Below are 23,106 nucleotides of genomic sequence, written 5' to 3' on the forward strand. Positions count from 1 at the left end.
GCCTTGGTTAACCAGTTCTAAGCCACTGTGCTATTTACACACTTCAAATTATGTTCAGTAAATTAGTGAATGAACATAGAAGGGCAAAAGCTAGAAACATGCTTTTTCATTTGCTTTTTATAAGATGTGTATGGGTATGAAGAGGGTAGTTTCTGCCAAACTGTGCCTAGGTTCTTTGTTTTTCTGCTAAAAATTTTGTGCTGGGAGTCATTCTCTTTCCTAAAAGAAAAGGCAGATTTTGAGGCTCAAAAGACGTAATATTGAGCCTGGAAATCAACCATGGTGCCTCCAGGGCAGTGATATTCTGACTTGGCTTTCCAACTCTCTATCTCCAAATATCTCATAGGGAGGTGGCTGAAAAATACAAGATATTTCATTTACATTATTTTAGGATAAAACGAATTGTGAGGGAGAAGCATAAGGAATTCAAGTAAATAATGTCAGATTAAAATTAGAAAGGTTGATGGAATTTTCCAATGAAGGAAAATTGCTGTAATCTCCTATTCAGAACACTGCTCATGTTGGTAGGAACCATTCCTCCATCCTCAATAAAAGTGGATTCTACAACTTCCAAGTTAAAATGAGAAGGTAGGTCTTGTTCAGTATCATATCTGCACATTCCAATCACAGAACCCTTACTCGAACTTGCAATAACACTTTACCAACTGGAGCCTGGTGGAGAATCCTGCTTCCTGTCTGCATGAGTCAGTGAGAAGGAAACTGCTCCAGGTCCCTGATGTACCAGATCATCTAAGGGATGAAGATGATGTGTACTTTTGAAGGATGACAGGAGGAAATGAACTTGCACATTGGGAGCAACCAAAGAATTATGGCAAGAAAGACAACCAGGGGACTTGGGCACAGTGGTTGAGAATCTGCCTGCCAATGCAGGGGACACAGGTTCGATTCCTGGTCCGGGAAGATCCCACATGCTGCGGAGCAACTAAGCCTGTACACCACAACTACTGAGCATGTGCTCTAGAGCCGGTGAGCCGCAACTACCGAGCCCACGCACCACAGCTACTGAAGCACGTGCGCCTAGAGCCCATGCTCCGCAACGAGAGAAGCCACCACAATAAGAAGCTCATGCACCGCAACAAAGAGTGGCCCCCGCTCGCCTCAACTAGAGAAAGCTTGCGCACAGCAACAAAGACGCAACACAGCCAAAAAATAAATAAATAGAAAGAAAGAAAGACAACCAGTTCTTGAGTACATAGACACCTTTCCTTTCCTAATGAATGGAGTAACTTATCAAAGAATGAGCCTTGGTGCCTGGCAATGTGGGGACACACCCACCTTATTCGCAGCATCTCTGGCCTGCTGAATTAGCTCCCGTATGCGGTCCATGTTGTCAGAGATGTTGCCCAGTGGCAACAGCTGTTGGTTGATACTTTCAATCTTGCTCAAAAGATCAGGCAGTTTGTTGGTTAATTTCTTTACTGTTGGTGAGATTACAAAACAGAAATTTATCATTGTGAGTTGAGAAAAGGTTAAATACAGATGTTCTCATTGATAGTACTTGTCAAGTGGTATGTCTGGGTCCCAAACGTTGGACAGGATGACTCAGAATCAGGTAATACAGTTTCTATATTATAGAAATACATATTATACATATTTCTATATAAATACATCATGGATCTTATTCTGCAATCTAGATATCAAATTATCTTTCTTGACCACTATAAAAAAATAAATCTTTGCTTTTTGATCCTTAATATTAATAATAATTCAATTCCTCATGATTCAGGGACCTATATCTCCACTCTATAAAAGGGAAAATCAATAGCAATGTTCATGGATTTTTTTAAAAAATCCTACTTGGTCCTTTTAACTAACAGAATAGCCATACTCTTTGAATGGATTATGTGAAGTTGTTTTTAATATTTTAATTTCTAAGATCAGACTTTACCAGGGAAAAATTAAAACTGACCAAAGCTCATACTGATGGAGAAAATGGATAATATGTCCTGGGCAGAGAATGTCTGCTACCTGAATTATCTGCATCAGTGAGAGCCTTGTCGAAGTCTTCACTCCCGGTGCTCCCATAGGTATCCTTAATTCTTTCCACGTCTGCCTGAATGGGGTTGAGCCCATCTAGAACATCATTTGTGATGTCGTTGGCATTTCTGACCATGCTCTTTGCATTATTGATTATACCATCGATGTCATCTAATGCACACATAAACAGGCAGGGGTAAGTATCTAAAATGTTTGACAAAAGAAGCCAAGTCCAGTGGGTTAGGGAGCTGCTGACCTCTCTGTATCCCACGAAGATCATCGCGGATGGTCGTGAGATTGGTGTCTACCAGCCCTTTCTGAACGGTCACAATTTTCAGAGTTTGCTGCAGGTTGTTGAGAGCCGGACTGATTTCTAAAATAAAATAAAGCAGCAAGAGGCAATTACCCTAAAGATCTTGATCCTCCGTGGGTATTGGTGACCCCTGAAGTAGCCAAGGTCTGCACAGCATTGAGCAGACCTGCATCTTAGCAGTCATCCCCGAGATGCCCACTGCATGCACCTAGACCCACAGGTCCTCCAGTTACAGAGGCCAGGAGCATATAGAGCCTGTGTTACCAGGCTCCTTGGAAATGCACGTGAGGAAAGGGAGAGGCGTAATAACTCAGAGGGAGGCTTAACTTCCGCTCTGCTCAGGGCGAAAGTCTCTGCTTAGCAAAGAAAAGGGATGTGTCTGTCTTGTTCGCTGCTGTGTCCCAGCACATAGTGCCATGTCTGGCACCCACTGAGGCTTAATATTAGTATGTATTTATGGAACAAACGACTGAATGAACAAATGAATGAATAATGCATAAGGGATGCCCCTTCAGTCAAAAGTACAGTAAAGGAGTGTTGTTAAGAGAGCCTCACTGAAGCAAACTCACACACACAGTAGGAATTGTTTCTGCTCATTTCCAAACAAATTTAAGGACATTTAGTGAAAGGAACAGAGTTCATAGACATTCCTAGCTGATAATATTGCCACTTTGAGGTCATGGAAAATGACCAGTGAATGCTTTAAGATCAAGTTGACGATATATGCCTTAAACTGTCATTCCAGGACTGGTTTAAATAACAATGTAGTTAGTATCCTAATCCTTTTTTTTTTAAGTTCATATGCATGCATGTATGCATTCATGCATTCATTCATTCATTTATTGGCTGAGTTGGGACTTCGTTGCTGCCCGTGGGCTTTCTCTAGTTGCAGCGAGGGGGGGCTACTCTTCGTTGCGGTGAGCGGTCTTCTCACTGCAGTGGCTTCTCTTGTTGTGGAGCACGGGCTCTAGGCACGCGGGCTTCAGTAGTTGTGGCATGCGGGCTCAGTAGTTGTAGCTCGTGGGCTCTAGAGCACAGGCTCAGTAGTTGTGGCACATTGGCTTAGTTGCTCCGTAGCATGTGGGATCTTCCTGGACCAGGGCTCGAACCCGTGTCCCCTGCATTGGCAGGCAGATTCTCAACCACTGGGCCGCCCCCTGGCGGACTTCCCTAGTCCAGTATCCTAATCCTTTTAAAAACGCATATCTTCACCTCTTAGCTCAAATTTTATAAAGAGAGCAGATGTCATACCAGGAAATTTTAATTTTTGAAATTTGCTAGGCAACTGACTACATATTGTTTTGTATTTTCTTTTTCCTGTTTTCACATTTATTTTTCATTTTAATTTTTAAAAATGTAAAAAGATAAATAAATAAATGTATTTATTTACTGGTAGAAGGCATCTAACTGCTTTGAAAGGATTAAGAAGGTAAGTGAGGGCTATGAGCTTGGATGGCTGCTCAGCTATGAATGACCACAGGAGACCAGAGGAAATCAAGACACAGCATTTTCTGAACACAGGAATTTGGTGAGATCGAGACAGTTTAATTATTTTTTAAAAAATCAAATTAAATAAGTAGAAAAAGTTCAAAGACAAAAATTTAAAAATCTTCATGCTCCATAGTGGTAGTGATTTTTGGTACTTTCAGTTGCTAAGATTTTAGGGCTTAAGAAATTTTGAAGCAGTTGCTCTAATGACCTGAAACTAATTACCTGGGCCTTAAGTAAGAAAGCAGCACTGTACATACCTCAATGCTATGTGGGTCCACATGGGATTAAACTAAGAATCCTCTCCCCCAAACCCAAGGCCAGGCCGAAACAGGCCTATCAGCCTCAAGATTTACTTAGATTTATGAGGTTCTAGTTAATTTGGTATATGTTAGAATATTGGGTAGGAACATCCCAGCTATGAGTTTGCAAAGTATCATTTGCATGGACACTGAGATTCAAGAAGTGCGTTTGCTTCTAGGGCTGCCTCTCCTGGTCTCAAAGGTTGTTTCCAACTCTTTGACTATCCCAGCCTCCACCCTAACCCTCAATACCTTGCTCTAGCTTCTTCTGGGTTATCTTGGCTTCATTTAACAGTTTATCGCTGTTGGAACTCAGGGTTTTAGCTTTTCTCGGAACATCTTCCTTTATCACTGTCTGAAAGCAAAGTGTTTATCAGCTTTAAATGTGATACACCTTAGGAAATATAGTGTAAGAGTTTTCATCCTACCCCAAAGCCCTTATCTTTAATCTTTAAAGAATGAGGTTAGAAGGTAAGGAGGAGGTTTAAAAAGACTGTTCCTTAAAAGATACAGTCAGGGCTCTAAGAAGATGTCTGTGGCTTGGGGAGGCGGACCCATCTCTGCTGATATAATGACAAATTGTATGACACCTTCTCATTTTCTCACTGTCACTTGTACAATACCCTCTGCAATAATGGAGGACAGAGCTAAAATGTTTTTAGGCTTTTAATCTTCGGGAGATAAAAATCTTCAACCTTCTGAGGTCTGTCCCCTAATTCTCTCATAGTTAATAATTTGTTCTTTATTTTTAGACATAGGAATACTATATGATGCATTTAAGATCCCACAGGACTCCACAGACATGCCCAGGTGTAAGACAAGTTGCAGGAAATAAATGGTTATAAAATTGTGTACAAAAATTTCTCTTCTTTGGTAAATGTTAATGCTCAATACTCAGTCCCAGCATAAAGACATACCTGGTAAGAAGCAGGGTAAAATACTTTCATGGTTCACAATCAATAATCAGTGTGATTTCTATCTGGCTTTACAAATGATTTTTAAAAGTGGGCTACATTTATCAAACAGCCAAGTATATACAGAAATGACTTATATCTAGAGCAAGTTCGAGTCTATTCTATATAACAAATTCTGGTCTAAAACAACGCTTTTTTCTATTCCTTGGTGCACACAGAAAGAAGATAGGAAAATGAGTCGTCTCCAGAGTGCCTGGAGAGAAGGTACCAGTGCAGGTGCTCACCTGGAGGGCAGCCTCAGATGCGCTGGTGGCCTTGTCCGCTGCGTCCTCGGCTGCTTTGATGGCATTGAGGATGTTCTCATAGGCGGTGGCAGCATCCACGGCACAGCGTACCAGCTCATCCCCACTGGTGTTCCTCTTGATCCTAGAAAATGGTACAGGAGAGGGCTCCAGCAGCCCCCCTGCCTGCAGCTGAGCCCCCTAACCTCCCGATTCATTTGACAGATGGAGACTTGGGGCTGCAGGCTCTGCAGCTCTGCCCCAAAGATGCAGCTGGGAATCAGGTCCCTGCGGCTGGTCGGGTTCGGACCTGGGCCCTGGGTGCCACCCTCCACCCTGGTCTGGAGACCCCACTCCCCCTGAGAGGCCTTCCCACCAGGCTCCAGCGGCCCCTGCAGTTAGACTCGCCAGGCTGGCCACTCACTCCTCCAGCTGCCTTGCCAGCTCCTGTAAAGACTGCGCATGCTTCTCTGCCTCCCCCACCAGGGATGCTTTACTGGACGATTTGGAAAGTTCTCTCACTTTGTCGCTTAGTTCGTGTCTTGCTTCATTTAAAGTGACAGCTAGTTTTTCATATTCCTATATTTTCCAAGTAAACAAGAGGTAGTGTCAACTTAAGCAAAGCATGTATATGCCATTTTCTTGACCTCTGTCGTAAATGACGTTTCCAGGAAGCAACAATGAGAAACTGTTTTCTGAGCCCACTCAGCACACCAATTATTCCTTGGTTACTTGAGATATTGACACTGATAATGTTCTCCCAAGTTTTACCACCATTTTGAACATTTTCCATATGGTGGGTACCCACTTCGATAGATTTTATAAAAGCTCATTATTATCATTAGTGTATAGTTGTACTAAACCAAAATACCTTTTTTCTGATTTAGAAATAGTGATAATAAAAGATATTTTCAAAATGACCAATGGGCTGCTAAGAAATGTTGTCCATCTTTTACCAGTGCTAAATGTCTTCTGTTAATAATGTATGCCTGATATTTTATTTTATTTTTTAATTGTTTTTCAGCTTTACTGAGGTAAAATTGACATACGATTGTAAGATATTTAAAGTGCACAAAGTGATGATTTGATATACGCATACATTGTGAAAGGATTCCCCCATTGAGTTAACACATCAATCAGCTCATATTTTATCCTCTTAACTTTTTTGGGGAGTGGGGGTGAGAACATTTAAATTCTCTTTTAGCGAATTTCAATTATACAATATAGTGTTATTAACTAGAGTCATATTGCTTTACATTAGATCCTCAGACCTTATTCATCTTATAGATGAAAATGATATTTTAAAAATAGCACCACATTTTTTTTTTGTTATCACAAAAGTAGCATTCACTCACTGCAGGCAAATTAGATAATAGAGAAAGATATAAAGAAGATACATCATTCACCCCTCCCCCAAGGGACAACCACTCTTAACATTCTGGTATATTTTCTTCCACCTAAAAGACATATATTGGAGAAAAAATTGTTTAGCCGATCTCATAGTTTCCTCGAAACATAATTTAAATGCTTTTTGATTTTCTAGAGAACAAGTTTTGCCTCTACCTCATGGCTTTTACTCATCAGCTCCAAGGCAACATTAGTTTGCAGTAAGGAAGAGTCTGCAGTGGCTAGATGCTTGGTGAAGTCACTCTGGAGGGAATTCATTTCTTTAACTTGTCCCTGGAGAGAATAAAAAGAATGTCTGTGAGCTTCATGATATATTGTCAGAAGGCACAGGCATATTTATTGGACAACAGCATAGAAGTAATTTCAGAGTCAGAATGTCTTCTTGCACTTAAAGGTCATCTAGGAAACTCCAAAGCCACGAGACATCAGCTCAATTTGTTGTGTAGGTGTGTTGTCATAGTTTCCACAGACAACATGCCAATGAAACAATCGTTGTCACATTGGAGAAGGTTTCTACACTGGGGTCAACCAGGCCCATGAGGTGGATATATAATTAAGCTCTGGCTAGTGGATCAGAACGAGGGATTTTAACTAAGGAAATCAGCACCGACCATCAGCACACTACATGCCGGTCCCAACGAAGATGTTGGGACACTTCAATAAGGAAACACACAGGACTTTAGGATGCCAGGGTGGAGGCTGCCAGAGTTCAGGGACCCGTAAAATTGGACCCTGCTCCCTTCCCCTTGGCAAAATCAGAGACTTCCGACAGAGGTGTTACTACCTGAAGAGGCTTTGGGAGCTAACCATATTACCATCTGTGAAGATATTAGTCATTGTCTTTTACGAAATTCTTGCGTTTTTTTTTTTTGGGGGGGGGGATGTTCAGTCCTATGTTATTCCACTTTGATCTTACTGTCATTTCATAGCCCCTCACACTTTTGTTGTTGTTTTAGCCTACAGTGTTCACCATTGAAATACACACTATAGAATTCGAGCTTTAAATCCTCATTGCAACTCCTGCATGTGGCCTGTATTTTGACTTATTTCCTATAAAGCAAGTAATGGCTTAAAATGCCTTTGCTGGTGATTCTGATAATGAATATATGGCACACATATATGACACAAAAAGTCAGTTATTTAGAGCATACATTGTACACTTTGAATTAATTATAACAATATTAATTTCTCACCTATTTGGCAACATTATTGGTCCAGCACTCTATCAGCCAGGGGTGGGGGTGAAGCGATTTGCTCTGCTTTCTCTGTGGTTTAAGTTCAGAAACTTTTCTGGCCGCTGAGGAGTAGCAACTACTTTGATTTTGCATTTAATGCCTCACTCCTATTTGATTAGGGCTTCCTGTACAGACAGCTGCCTGGCTCTGCCACTTTATTAACGATAAAGATTCCTGTTCCCTCATCCTTGTCATTAACCAAACCATGCAGATTCTGACTGTGACCTCACCTTGATGGATTCCAAAGCCCTCTCGTTTTCTCCGTTGAGGCCGGTGGCCTGCTTTGCTTGGGTACTGGCCTCCTGTAGAGCGGCACGGAGGTCACTGAGTTTGGCTTCGTATTCATTTAAAGAATCTCGTATATTCTTAACAAGCCCATTGTTCTCCACCTGGTGGTTTTCCAGCCAGCTCCTTATCCGAGTCAGCACTGTAATACATCACCTTTTTGTTTTCCACTTGAGAGATGAGTACGTTGGAAGCTAACTTATAAAGACTACAGAAGGAGAATTGAGTTTCTACTCACTTCATGGTTTTCCTTGAACTTGCAAGGGAACAGGAAACTAGCATTTATGTTATGTTATACACACACTGTCTCATTTAACTTTCATGACAACCACATGAAAACAGTAATTATCATCCTCGTGTTTCAGATAGGAAAATGGATGGCCTGAGAAATTGGGTGACAAGGTTTTAGCCTTGGGACTTGAATTTGACCTGCAGAGCACAAAGCACATGCTCCTTCTACTACTAACACTGTCTCCTTGCAGCTAAAAGCCAAGGCTAATATTAAATTTAAACAATACAAATGCTAAGAGAACTGCTACTATCTGTATCTGTGGTTACAGTTACTATCTGTAACCACTGATATATCATTTTACTAGAGAATAAAGGTCAGTATTTGGAAAATATAAAGGAAAATAAAGGTCAGTATTTGGAAAATATACACCAAATTATTATTTCTTGCAGTTTGAGCTAATGAGGCTTTTTCCCTAACCCAAACCTTTAGATATATTCAGTTAATTTCTAGTATATTCATTTTTGGAGGTAACAGTAGTGCTAATATCAATGTATTTCAAAAGCTCAATGGTGATAAGGTGACCATTAAAAATGATATGAGAGAGCTGAGTGGAGATGAATGAAAGAAGAATGAAAATGCAGTTAAAAAGGAACAAGAGGTATCAGTGTCTAATATCTAAGAAGAAACTTTTTTTTGCATGATGGTAAGATATTCTATTCTATGGATAAAGAAGATGTGGTGCGTATATAAAATGGAATATTACTCAGCCTTTAAAAAGAATGAAATAATGCCATTTGCAGCAATATGGATGGACCTAGAAATGATCATACTAAGTGAAGTAAGCCAAACAAAGACAAATACCATATGATATCACTTATATGTGGAATCTAAAATATGACACAAATGAACATATCTATGAAAAAGAAACAGACTCACAGACATAGAGGAGACTTGTGATTGTCAAGGAGTGGGGAGGGAGGGAAGGATTGAGAGTCTGGGATTGGTAGATGTAAACTATTATACATAGGATGGATAAACAAGCTTCTACTGCAGAGTACAGGTGACTATATTCAATATCCTGTGATAAACCATAATGGAAAATAACGTGAAAAAGAATGTATATATATATGTATAACTGAAATCAATTTGCTGTACAGCAGAAATTAACACAACATTGTAAATCAACTATACTTCAATAAATTTAAAAAACAATGTTGTTCTGTCCTACGGCTTCTCAGTAATCTGAAGGGGCTACCTATTTTCACCACAGGATCCTCTATCAGTAATATACGCTGAAAAGACGAGCCCCTCCACCTGGCACCGGTGACTAGATATTGCACTCTGCACACTGTATTTCAAACCAATTAGAACGGATTGTATGCAAGAATTTGGGAGGGTCCTTACGAAGCTGAGCCTCTCTTTTTTCAGCTTCTGCTTCCCTCAGGTTCTTCCCAAAGTTGCGGTTCCTCAGTTCCCTCAACATGCGCTCCGCTTCAGCCAGCTTTCTGGAAAAATCACCCAAAGGCAAGTTGTTTCCTTCTCCTTCTGTCCCAGAGATCTGCTTCACAAGAACTGGAAAACATCAAGCAGTTTATTAAACTGGGAATTCTGGACTCCAGCAGACTACTAAAAAAAAAAAAAGGCCGAGATTTTTATGGAGGGTTCATATTGGTTTTTTAGTATCACTACAGGTTATTTTTCATAATGTTGAACTTTTTCTTTGTACAGCAAAGGCTGCAAAGTAATATAAAAGATGTTTAATTGGGCTGAGTAACTCTTCTTACTGTGCACATTCCAGATGACATTTTTAATCTTCGTGTCCAGCTCTTTGGCGCTTTGGGTTGTCCGATCAACACTGTTATATAATGTTTGAGCTTTTCCGGAATTTATTTGAACCTATATGAAAAACAAATTGATAAGCAACAAAGTAAGTTGATGGGAGGAAAAAACTAACAGTATTCTGAAAGCAAAACAAAAAAGTTAATGTTATTGACCTAACACATTACCTTTTCTTGCAAAGTTTCAAACTCACGATTTAAGTTACTCAGTTCTTTTTCCAGGCCATCCAGTTTTGATTTATGATTTGAAATGGTGGAACTGTAGCTGAGCAACTGGCTCTGAAAGTAACACACAAAGTTAATCTCACTTTAGAGTAGAAATTTGGAGGGAAGTCTTACCAAGTTGGTAAACCTGGTGATGATGTGAAAAGATTCATTTAGCAAGACCAATGCTGATCCTTAGGGAAAAAATGTATGGTTCTTTGAAATAGGCCACATGAAGAATACATTTCTGATGTAAGTTGCGATATGGCTCTAAAATAAAGTAGTAAAATTTAAAAACATGAAGAGACAAGAGATACTTTACTTGAATTAACGATCTAACCTTATTTCTATAAGTAAGTGATGCCACTTACTTGATGTATTAAGGTTTAGATTCTATTGTAAAGAATTGTTCAGTTATTTTTAACCTATATGTTACCTGATAATACTAAAAAGAAGTGCCTATGGCTACCCTATTCAAGGACTCATTAGATTCAAAGAATTATAGAGCAGGAGAGAAATTTGTAGCTCATTTAATTGAATACCCTTATTCAATATGAAAAAAAATGAGAAAACAGAAGCCCAAAGAAGTTGGGTGACCCATCCATGCCACAGCAGTACAGGTGATTACTGATTACTTCAGGACTCATATCCTGGTCCCCTGTCCTTTTTGGGAAACTCAACAGCCTCATTACTTGTAGAGGGTGACATTGCCTCATATAATATCTAGAGTAGTAAATATTTTCAGTTTGGGGGAAAAATATGTCAATACCTTGAGAATTTTTACAAGAAAAAGCAAAATTATTATCTCTGTTTGCACACGAGAACCAGCGTTGGGTAAAAGAGCACAGGCTTTCCAGCTCAGGTCCACACCCTAGGTTCACCACTTAATAGATGAGCTCACTGGACTTTATCTCCTTCATCTGTATATTGGTGATTATAACATTAAGCTGCTGGGTTGTTTACAGTGGTAAGTGGGCTAATGCATTATAAAATGCCACATACATACAACCGTCCAAAAAATTAGTTGCTTTCCCATACATATTCCTACTGAATTTTCATAGTGTTTGTGTGATATTGCAAGAAGATAGTTCTATTTTAATTTTGTTGTAGGCAAATGAGGCACATCATTCTAAAGAGTGTTAGTATAAGTATAAGAAGTAAGAAGTATAGTGGGTAAAGCACGGTCTTTAGAATTTCATCTTGTGTGTGAATAATGGTTGACAATCAATCACCCTACTTTCAAAACCCTAACCAATCCCAGGCATCAGAGGTTACAGAGAACAAAATTATCTGTTGGATCTTTATTGCACTTTCCTCAAGTTCATACAAATCTATGAAAACAGACTGACATTTTCCTGAGTAGATATTCTTTTATTTTGTCAAAAAAAGGTCACAATTTTCTGTGACTTTCTACATTCACAGAGCAGGTTAACACATGTCGATTTTACTAATTCTGTTTTATTATAATCTGCACTAGGGGACAAACTGGAATTTGTGCAACAATGCCCTGATTGTTTCAGATGTTTTATTTTTAATTTTTGCAGACAGGAAGACAAAAGTCATTCTTACCTTTGCTCCCCTTTCTGTAATGCATCTTTTTATTTTCAGCCTGCTTTTAAGTATGTCAACTTATTTTTGTTTTTAAAGCAATTAATTAATGGTGGGCTTTAGTAAGACTTTTATTCTGTATCCTGCTTAGAATTCACAGGACTTCTTAGAGCTGTGAGTTAATAGCTTTGCCTCAAAACTGGAACATTTTCTACCATTAAATGCACAAATATTTTTCTGCCCCTTACTCACTTCATTTTTCTTCAGTGACAACAATTACATATAGGTTTGGTGACTTGATGTTGTCCCACAGGTCAATGAGGCTCTTTCTGTTTTTGTTCGTTTGATTTTTTAAAAGCTTTACTGAGGTATAACTGACATACAACAAAAGGCATGTGTTTAAAGTTCACAATTTGATATGTTTTGACACATGACCCATGTAATTATCTCCACAATTAAGATAAGAAACATTTCCTCATGCCCCTTGTAACCCCTCCCACCGATTCTCCCTGACACTTCCTTCCCCATCACCAGGAACAAACACTATTAGATTACTTTTCGTTTTCTAGAACTGTGCACAATATATGATTGTCACACATAAACACACACACACTCATTAGGATATGAACTTTTCTTGGTCTGGCTTCTTTCAGTCAGAGTAATTATTCTGAGATTCACCCATGCATCAGTAGTTCATTACAATTTATTGCAAACTAGTATTCTACTTTGTAGATGTACAGCCATTTATTTATGCCTTCACCTGCTGACAGATTTTTGGGATTTCTGCTTATTGCAAATAAAGCTGCCAAAAAAAAAAAAAAAAAAAGGAATTTCACCTTGGCTTGAATTCTTCTGGAACCACCACATACTAGCTGTGTGATTGAAGGCAAGTTGCCTAGCTTTTACAGGCCTGTTAAATAAAAATAACACTATTCTCCTCATAGGATGTTGTGAGACGTAAGGAAAGCACTTAGCACAGAGCCTGGCACATAGGATGGATACCAAAATGTTGGTTTCCTTCCCTTCATTGAAAAAATGCAGGGCTGTACTGATGACATCAAAGTAACCCAAGTGGCTTTTCTTTTTCTCTGAAAACATAAAAGATTTCCCCCCCTCCTCTCCATGTTAAGCCTGCAAACCATGCTCTAAAATTACCCTAATGGGATGGAAAAGAACCAGTTTTCTAGCATTAGTTTTTGCTGTATGTACTCAACCATAGTCACTAATGGTTTACAATCAGCCCTCCTTCCAAAAGCACTTATTAAACTTTCCCCAAACCCTCTTTCACTACGTCTAGCTTAGGGTTTATCTCAGCTACTGATTTATTTTACTTTTAGTATATTTTTTCATTTCCACGAGTTTTACCTAGATCTTTTCATATTTACCTCTTCTTGTTTGGTTTCTGGTGTTTTAAATTTTTTTCTAATTTCTTGTTCCTTCTACTGGATGTTATTCTTTTTTTTTTTTTTTTTTTTTGTTAGCTTTATTTGCAATAAGCAGAAATCCCAAAAATCTGTCAGCAGGTGAAGGCATAAATAAATGGCTTTTTTTTTTTTTTTTCTGGTACGTGGGCCTCTCACTGTTGTGGCCTCTCCCGTGGTGGAGCACAGGCTCTGGATGCACAGGCTCAGCGGCCATGGCTCAGGGGCCCAGCTGCTCCGCAGCATGTGGGATCTTCCCGGACCGGGGCACGAACCCGTGTCCCCTGCATCGGCAGGTGGACTCTCAACCACTGCGCCACCAGGGAAGCCCTGGATGTTATTCTTTAAAGTAATTTTCAGGTTGTCCTATGATTTTCATTTTCTCTAAAGGGAACTCATCACTTGACTGTTGCTTCTGCTGCATGTCTTTCTTATTATCTGTCTGTTACAGTGTTTGCAGGCTCCTTCCGAGAGGGAGATTTCTTCTCTCCCTGCACTCTCTGTGCCCTGTCCAGTGATCTTGTGGCATCATCACTCTCACCCCAGACCCCCCAGTCCAGGACCAGGTGTTATAGTGACAGCTTAGGACTTGCACCTTATGGTGATAGTGAGAATGTCACATTTCAGCACAGATCCTGGTTTGTGAGTCTTGTCCACATCCTGGCTGCAAGGTTGTCCTTTCTTAGGTTCTCATACAGCCATTGTCCAACAATGGGAATTGGAAAGTTTCGAGGTTGTCTTTTCAGCCTCCATTTATAGGCAGAAGAGCCCCCGTTCTCCCCCCAGGGAGCCTGACTCTGGCCCGTGGGGCAACTTTCAGCCCTAGTACTTCTTAGGATACACTCTTGACCACCTTCTTTCCAGCTGTAACGTAGTACATGTTCTGAGCTATGAAACACACATCAACACATTTAAGAGAACTGGAATCATAAAGTATGTTCTCTGACCCCAAAAGAGTTAAACTAGAAATCAATAACAGAGAGTTATCTGGAAAATCCCCAATTCAGAAATTAAACAATACAGTTCTAGTCACAAGAGGAATTAGAAAATGTTTCTTTCTTCTTTGGCCACGCTGCGTGGCTTGGGGGATCTCAGTTCCCAAGCAGGGATTGAACCCGGGCCACAGCAGTGAAAGCCCAGCATCCTAACCACTAGGCCACTAGGGAGCTCCCTAGAAAATCTTTTGCATTGAATGAGAATGAAAACACAACATTTTAAAATGTGTGGAATACAGCTAAAGCAGTGCTTAGGGGAAAACTTATAGCACTAAATGCTTATATTAAGAAAGGTTTGGGATCAGTAAATAAGCTTTTATCTTAAGAAACTAGAAAATGAATGGCACACTAAACCCAAAGCAAGCAGAAGGAAGAAAAGATATGTTTAAGAACAGAAGTCAAGGGCTTCCCTGGTGGCACAGTAGTTGGGAGTCCGCCTGCCGATGCGGGGGACACGGGTTCGTGCCCTGGTCTGGGGGCATCCCACATGCCGTGGAGTGGCTGGGCCCGTGAGCCATGGCTGCTGAGCCTGCGCGCCCGGAGCCTGTGCTCCGCGACGGGAGAGGCCAAAGTGGTGAGAGGCCCGTGTACCACAAGAAACAAAAACAAAAACGAAACAAAACAAAAAGAACAAAGAACAGAAGTCAATGAAATTGAAAACTGAAGAAAAGCAGAGAGAAATCAATGAAATAAAAAGATCAATAAAATTGATAAACCTCTAGCCAGAATAATCAAAAAAAAGAGATAAGACACAAATGACCAATAACCAGAATGAATGAGAAAGCATCACTACAGATTTTGCAGATATTAAAAGGATAAGGAAAAATTATAAACAACTGTATTGCAATACATTTGGTAATTTAGACGAAATAGAAAAATTGTTTGAAAGGCACAAATTACTAAATATCACTCAAGAAGAAACAGATAAATCCTAATTGTCCCATATCTATTTTTTAATTGAACTTATAGTTTAACTTAAAAAAAAACTTTCAACAAATAAAATCCCAGGCCCACATGGCTTCACTGGAAAATTCCATCAAACATTTAAAGAAGAATTAATAACAACTGTACTCAAATTCACACGAGTCTTCCGAATGCAAAACCGTGAGCTAAAGTTATGAGAAAAATGAGCCCAGAAATATTCAGTATGTAAGGCACGTTCACTTAGAAGTGTTAGTTTTGTGTGTTCACCGGTACTTTTCACCAGTAAAAATCTAATCTTCATTTAGATCAGAGGAAGGAGGACAGCCCCACTGGGCCTTAAGTGGAGTCAAATTCCCCCTTTTCTCACGTGAGGAGTATATTCGTTCACACAGCATCTCTCTTCACCAAGTATCTGCTCTGGGCCAGGCATCATGCTGGACCCACAGAGTACTTACCCTCAGGTCCTTGGTCTGGGTCTCCAAGTGCCTCATCTGCTCCAGGGTCCCCACACTGGCACTCAGGCCCTGCAGCTGAGACTTGACCAGGAGGAGCTCGTCCTCCATGGTGGCCAGGTCGTTCAAGAGCGTCATCACACAGCTGTCACAATCTGTGGGGGCCACAATCAAAGGCACATGTGCTGTGGGCTGGAGCCACAGGAATGCAAACAGAGCCCCAGCGCTTTGCCGCCCAGTTAATACACACATAGCCCATCACAGGCAAAAATCACAATCCTGGACTTCTCCGGGAAAGATGCAGTTTCTGAAAAAGGGAGATCTCTAGACAGGGGGCATTTGACAAAGAAATGGTGGAATGGGGAAAAAGGGTGAGGGTGGTCAAAAGGTACAAACTTCCAGTTATATGATAAGTAAGTTCTTGGGATGTAACGTACAGCACAGTGACTATAGTTAACGACACTGTATTATATATTTAAAAGTTGCTAGAAGAGTAGATATTAAAAATTCCTAATGCAAGACAGAAAATCTGTAACTGTGTGAGGTGATGGATGGTAACTAAGTTAATTGTGGTGATCATTTCACAACATATACATATATCAAATCATTATGCTATACACTTTAATACAATGTTGCATGTCAATTATATCTCAATAAAACTGGGCAAAAAAAGAAATGGTGAATCTATTCAACTTGTTGCTTATTTTGTATGTGGGAAAAGAGTAATAAATAGTTTTTATTTATTGAGTGCTTGCTATTTACCAAGAATCATGATAAGGGATTTATAAGCATTTTTCCAACAGCTATATGAGGTTGGTATAGTTATTACCAACCTCAGTTTTACCATCTGACAAATGATGAAACCGAGGCTTGAAGAAGTAAGGTCATTTGCACGAGGTCATACAGATTTTAGCTGACAGAGGCTGGATGTGACTCTAAGTAGCCCTCCTTCCACCACCTCCCACCACTGCTTTCCCAGACTCGAAACTGCGTGTCCCAGTGTAGGGCTCACGGATTTTAAGCTGAACCCCACAACTTGGAAAGGAGGGGGCCATTTCTCTTCTCACCGTCACATTCTTCTCCAGGGCCACCATCTCTGGGTTCTTGGTTTATGCAGTCTGAAACGAGGAGTAACCAGAGAAGACAGCGTTATTAAACTTACTCTTCATGTGCTTTTTTTTGTTTTTTTGTGTGTTTTTTTGCGGTACGCGGGCCTCTCACTGTTGTGGTCTCTCCCGTTGTGGAGCACAGGCTCCGGACGCGCAGGCTCAGCGGCCATGGCTCACGGGCCCAGCCGCACCGCGGCATGTGGCATCTTCCCGGACCGGGGCACGAACCCGTGTCCCCTGCATCGGCAGGCGGCCTCTCAACCACTGCGCCACCAGGGAAGCCCCTTCATGTGCTTTTTAACTTGGCTTTGGGGAAAGCTAGTTTTGTGTTTAGTCACCCAGCCACACACCATTGCCGGCTCTTCCCTTTTCCCTCCCTCCTCGGTGCCATCGCTTGGAGAGCTGTCTCATCTCCCAACAATCTTGCTACAGGAACTTCTCTTGTGGCCTCTCTGATTATATATTCAGTTTCTTCTCTACAAAGGGTCACGCCATTCTTATGAAATGAAAACTCCTAATCGCTGGTGTTGTCCTCGTTTGGTAGCCTCCTATACAACTGCTGATGTCTCTTCTAATATCATTCAAGAACATTCAATAAACACTGAGCACCCTTGAGCATTCCCAGTGTGCCATGGCCCTGTGCTGGGGGCAGGAATACAAAGATAGCAAGGCAAAAGTCTCTGGTGTCCTGTAGTTTAATGGTCCTATGGGGGAGACAGGCACGTTTTACAACAGTGTGACAGATGCTGTAAGTGAGATATGCACACGAAGTTAGTGGACTGACTCCACCACCTACTGCTCACATATGCTGAATATTGAGGTTCTCAGCTATAGACAGGAAAGCCTAATGGTCACCCCTGGACATTCTTTACTCCTCCCACTTCTACTCCTTTCCCCATACCATGCATTCTTATGCTGAAATGCCCTCTCATTTTCCTGTGAAAAATCATCTGACTTTATTAAAGGAAAACTCTAAGCTTGAAACTTTCCTAGACATGCTACAGGGAGGCTTTCAGGTGTGTTCTCAGCAGCCACACCTTGTGTGTATACACATATGTTTTGAACCACACTTATTTTTAACTGTAAAAAAATATATATAAGTTCACTATGGAAAATTTGGGAAAATCAGCAAAATGAGATAAAACACTATCCTTGATCCTACCACTCAAAGACGATAAGTGTCTCCTCACAGTATATTTGTAGACATTTTATTATATGTAATCATAGGTTTCTCTTACTCATCCTTTTTAAAAAATCTTTTACTCACTCTTATATGGACATATAGCTGTGTCACTTTAATTTCCTCAATTAGACCGTAAATGCCTTACAGGCAGGAAACATGGTTTTATTTCCTTCACAAACTCCTGCAAACACAGTATATGGGGGACTTGGCTTATGAAGAGGACTGATTTATCAGTGCAATTTTCTCAACAAGCTTGAGTTTTGACCACCAAGGAATCTGTACGTTATTAATTGAAAGAAAGAATGAAAAAGAGGGAAAAAAGCTCACAGGAACAAACGTGTCTCACAGGTGAGCATTTTCTTCCATTTTTGGAACAAAGAGTTCCCATCCTCATTCTAGGTTGGTTACTTCTGCTATTAGGAAAAGCATTCATCTCATGAGTACGATGTGTCTGATGTCGAAACTTCGCCTGAACACCTCCAGTGACAGTAGAACTCATCTCCTTTGAAACCAGTCCTTCTTGTCTTTAAACATTTGACACTTCTTCAGAATGATTTAAAACAGATCTCCCTCTAGCTTCCACTCCGGGATGTGCGTTCTCCATACCTTAAGCCAAACAGAATAAGACCCACCCTTCTCCCACACATGTGCCTTTCAGATCCATCCTTTCCAAGTCTCCTTTCCACTGTCCTGGTCTGTCAGTCCTTCCTCATGTCACAGGGCTCCAAGTCCCTTCATGGCCTCATCTTCTTTCTGGACAAACTTGTAGCTTGTCTATTGCCTTGTAAAGACACGGGCCCCTCGTGGGGACTTGCATGGGCGGTGGACCAGGGAACAACGGCCGGCCACCTGGTTTGGGACACTAGAACTCAGTGGAGATAGTACAAGGCGTCTAAGGGGCCACGTTACCCTCTTGATTCATATTGAACTCACCGCTGACTGAAACCTTAGCCACGTCTCATTTATCACAAACTTTTTTTTTTTTTCCATTCAACTATAGGACCGACTGCACGCTTACCCCAACATAATTTTGTCTGGTTAGAACTGGCTCCTCATTCCAGGCTGTTGAGGCCCTATTTTATTCTAAATGTGTCATAGGAGGCATTTGCTAGCTCCTCCAACTTTGTGTCACCTGATAACTGGGTGGGCAGGCCTTCTATATTTCCATTCACGTCGACGATGTTGAACAAGACAGAGCCCAGATGAAGCCCCAAACATGACAACAGACACCTCGTTCTAGACTGATAAGGCTCCATTTACTCTGCATTCCTTTGGGAACAGTCACTGACTGGATCTAATCCATACATCCAGGGTTTAGTTCTTCATCTTGTCTATAAGATGAGAGATTTTATCTAAGGATTTGGCACTGCACTGCACCAATGGCATTTTCCTGATACACCACATTAATATTCTCCGTCAAAGAAGGACGTAGAGAGTCTTCCTGTTTTCCCAACTTCCTTTTTTTCCTAATGAACCTATACTAACTCCCAATTAATGTTTTTTTCTTGGTATGTAAAATCCATCTCAATCATACACCCACATCCCAGAACAGTTACTGCTTTAATAGAAAGAGCACTCTCACTCCTTCACATACATACATGAAGGAAGCTGATGAGATGATTACCTTATAATGTCAAAGGGAGATCTCAGCAAAAATCACCAAAATAGGGTCTGAAATTATTTTGGCTATAATTAGTGAAGTTTTAAAAACAATTTACCTAAAAAACAAAAAACCTACTTGAAGTTATGCACCAAACCTGTGAATACTACCTAAGCATTCCCAACTTTGTCAAAACAAGGGGACAACTTGTTAGCTGGAATTGTGTAGGTGCTTGCTGAAAATGTTTGCTTGGCTTCTTTGCCAGCTATTTTATACCAGTTTGATAAAGGTAGGTTAACAGAGGTGTGAGTCGATCTTACCTCCCGTCAGGGGGTCACAACTGCCCAAATGGCCGTTGCTGTTACAGCTGCATGGTTGGCAGCTGCCTCCAAATTTCTGGGGATTTCCAAAATATCCTGGTGCACACCTACACAGAATACAGAAAAAGAGGGGAAACACCCAAAGGGCTCATCATTTATTCCACCCAATTTCTCAACTTCTAGCTCCCTGTTTGGGATATTGTAACCCTATGAGAGGAAGGGCTGACATAGATTTGCAAAAGTGAATGTGTCTCAGTACAGAGCCATTTATGACTTGAATGAGAATGGTGAAGAGGGGAAGGCAGAGATTGCTCCCTTGCTCCTTGACACGCCAGATGACAAGGTCCTCAATCATCCCGACAGCCAAATGGCAGATGAACAAAATGCATACAGGAGCCAGTGGTTTGACCAATACGGAAATCAGGGGTGGGTGAATTTTACGCAAGAGTTGTGTTCCTGAAGATATCACACAAATACACACTGCTTAATTTATGGCTAATTTCCTCGAAGAAAAAACTTAAAGTAAAATTCATATAATTTCAATATTTTGCATAAAGGGGGATTTTATTAATATTTCCTATTGTACTATTTCAAGTCTGCATAATTCACATTTATTTGCACTAATTGCTGCAGTGATGTACATAAGGGGCTTAAACAACTGAGCAGTTACAACTGCCACCTTAGCCTGAGCCTTTACTATTCTAGATGATTTAGTGATGAGAACTCAGTTCCTTATTTATAAGGTAAAAGATCGTATTTCCTTGATTGTGAGTGTCTGTTTTCTTTAAAAAATAACACAAACACATGTTAATGTTTCTGGAACTGGGATGTAAATTAAAATATTTCTGTTCATTAGCAAAATTCCACTCCCACTCTATCCCCCCTAAATTGTCATTAAATGGATGTGTGTGTGGTGTTTTATCATCAATGGAATTGATAGAATCAAGGAAATATGGCATTTGACTTTCTCAAATTTAAGCTTTTCATCAAAGAACTTTGAGGCAGTTTAAATATGCTTTACCAATGGATAAACTGGTGATACAGTGCAAAGGACACAGATTTTTTGTTTGGTTTTGTTTTTTTGGTTTTATTTTTAACATTTTTATTGGAGTATAATTGTTTTACAATGGTGTGTTAGCTTCTGCTGTATAACAAAGTGAATGGGAGATCTTTTTTTTTTTTTTTTTTTGGCTGCACCGGGTCTTAGTTGCAGCACGCAGGGTTGCAGATTTCTTAGTTGTGGCATGCATGTGGGATCTAGTTCCCCGACCAGGGATCGAACCTGGGCCCCCTGCACTGGGAGCACAGTCTTACCAACTGGACCACCGGGGAAGTCAGGACACGGGTTTTGAATCAGCAAGATCTGGCTAGGTCTCCGTCTGCACCACAGTCCGTGTAATCTTGGGCTGTTATCTTAACCCCTCAAGCTTCCATTTCTTCATCTATTCCTCTTATGAAAATGTTAAGCTCCATGAGGATGTGAATTTTGGGGGGTGGGCTGTTTTGCTCACTGATGCATCCCTAGCACCTGGGATAATGCCTGGACCCATATTAGGTGTCAGATATAAGTATATGCTGAATGAATGAATGAAAAATTGTACTAACAATACCTATTTTGGTGAGTGGATATAAGATAAAAGATAATATAGTAAAGAATCTAGTACAATGCCTGCACATAGTAGACATTCAGTAAAAGGTAGCTACTGCTACTTTAAGACATGATAAAATATTCATATATATGTATGTATGTGTAATTGGTGTCATTTGTAATCCTACATTTCGGAAAATGGATAGGAAGCAGACAACCCATGTATTGCCTAATTATCAAGAAGGTAACTAAGCTGAGGTGGCTTATCCAAGTCTACTAAGCAGGTTGTCCTAATAATAGGGCTTTATTTGGGGTGACCAGACCCATATTCTGCCTAACAAACCATGCTACGCAAAAGATCTCAGTTTAAAATACTTTTTCTTTAGATGTCTCACCTACATCTAAACTTTCTATGTAAAAGATACATATTTTAAAAATACCTTATTTAAAGTTACATAAATATTCAGGAAGTTTGATTCTGCTTCTTCCTTAATCTTGCAAAGCATTAGTTACCGATTATGAGAAATAACTGGTTCTTTTATTCTCATTTTATGGTAGTGCTAAACACAATGGACTAAACTAAAACTTCCTGATTTCATAGATGACATCGATACAGCAAATAAAGAGCAGACAGCACGTCTGTCATCTGTGGCTCTGAGTGGCCAAGGGAGAAATGTGTCCCAGAGCACGGGCTGAGGAGGGAAGCCTTTCCTATTCCCTCCCCACCTCTACCCAGCTAGCTCCTGCATATATGCTTACTTTTCACCTTACTCTGTGCTTGTATTTATCATTGCATAGTTAACCACTAGTGCCAGATGACGCCTGGCAACCTGGCACAGAGTGGATGCTCAATAAGTGTTAACAAATGAAAAAAATTGACATGAAAATGGCATTAAGCTGTGGAAAAGTTTTAAAAAAAACAAAAAAACAATCACTTGCTTTCCTGAGACATCAAACTTAACAAACCTAAGCTGAGAAAACTGTTAACTAAGAATTTCCCTTTTCAAATCAGTTGCCTGTCAAATGGATGTCTCCTCCAGCCTGGTGCCATTTTCCACTTCACTGTTTGTGCAGAACCATAAGGAGGATTAAATTAGGAAGCTTCTCCCAGGTGGGAGTCGCATATCTTTCAAATCACGGAGCCTGGAAGACCCTCCCAAGCCCATTCCCCACCCCATCTGTCCTTCCTGTCTCAGTGTAGCTGCCCCTTCCGTCCCTCACCCTTCAGGGCTGGTTGATGCCCCTCCTGCTGCAGCCTGATTTAGCCCGGTTATGTTCTCTCTCTATTTTAGCAGCTTATTTGTACATCTGTCCACCACTAGACTGGAAAACCCTTGAGGGCAGAATCTGTGGTCTGGTTGCTGATGTGTTTCTAATGCTTAGCACAGGGCCAGGCTTATACTAGGATCTCCATTCATTTTTCATCGAAGGAAAGAATGAATAAGTGTGGGCAATGTTCCTCCTGCTGA

General features: G+C 40.5%; 1 protein-coding gene across 1 annotated transcript in view; it reads right to left on the bottom strand.

Annotated features, from left to right (window-relative positions):
• LAMA3 (laminin subunit alpha 3) overlaps positions 1-23,106 on the bottom strand; it is a 246,918-nt gene that overhangs the window by 43,651 nt on the left and 180,161 nt on the right. The window contains exons 42-55 of the mRNA XM_007448619.1: positions 20,050-20,156; positions 16,905-16,955; positions 15,841-15,992; positions 10,462-10,572; positions 10,240-10,351; positions 9,860-10,027; positions 8,169-8,365; positions 6,860-6,976; positions 5,721-5,875; positions 5,300-5,441; positions 4,354-4,456; positions 2,255-2,371; positions 1,990-2,169; positions 1,297-1,439 (exon numbers count right to left, since the gene is read on the bottom strand). Of these exons, the coding sequence (XP_007448681.1) occupies positions 1,297-1,439; positions 1,990-2,169; positions 2,255-2,371; positions 4,354-4,456; positions 5,300-5,441; positions 5,721-5,875; positions 6,860-6,976; positions 8,169-8,365; positions 9,860-10,027; positions 10,240-10,351; positions 10,462-10,572; positions 15,841-15,992; positions 16,905-16,955; positions 20,050-20,156 (1,855 nt within the window). The remainder of the gene's footprint in view (positions 1-1,296; positions 1,440-1,989; positions 2,170-2,254; positions 2,372-4,353; positions 4,457-5,299; positions 5,442-5,720; positions 5,876-6,859; positions 6,977-8,168; positions 8,366-9,859; positions 10,028-10,239; positions 10,352-10,461; positions 10,573-15,840; positions 15,993-16,904; positions 16,956-20,049; positions 20,157-23,106) is intronic.

The sequence above is a fragment of the Lipotes vexillifer genome, unplaced genomic scaffold (assembly GCF_000442215.2).
Source record: "Lipotes vexillifer unplaced genomic scaffold, Lipotes_vexillifer_v1.1 scaffold168, whole genome shotgun sequence".
In the NCBI taxonomy this organism is placed as follows: domain Eukaryota; kingdom Metazoa; phylum Chordata; class Mammalia; order Artiodactyla; family Lipotidae; genus Lipotes; species Lipotes vexillifer.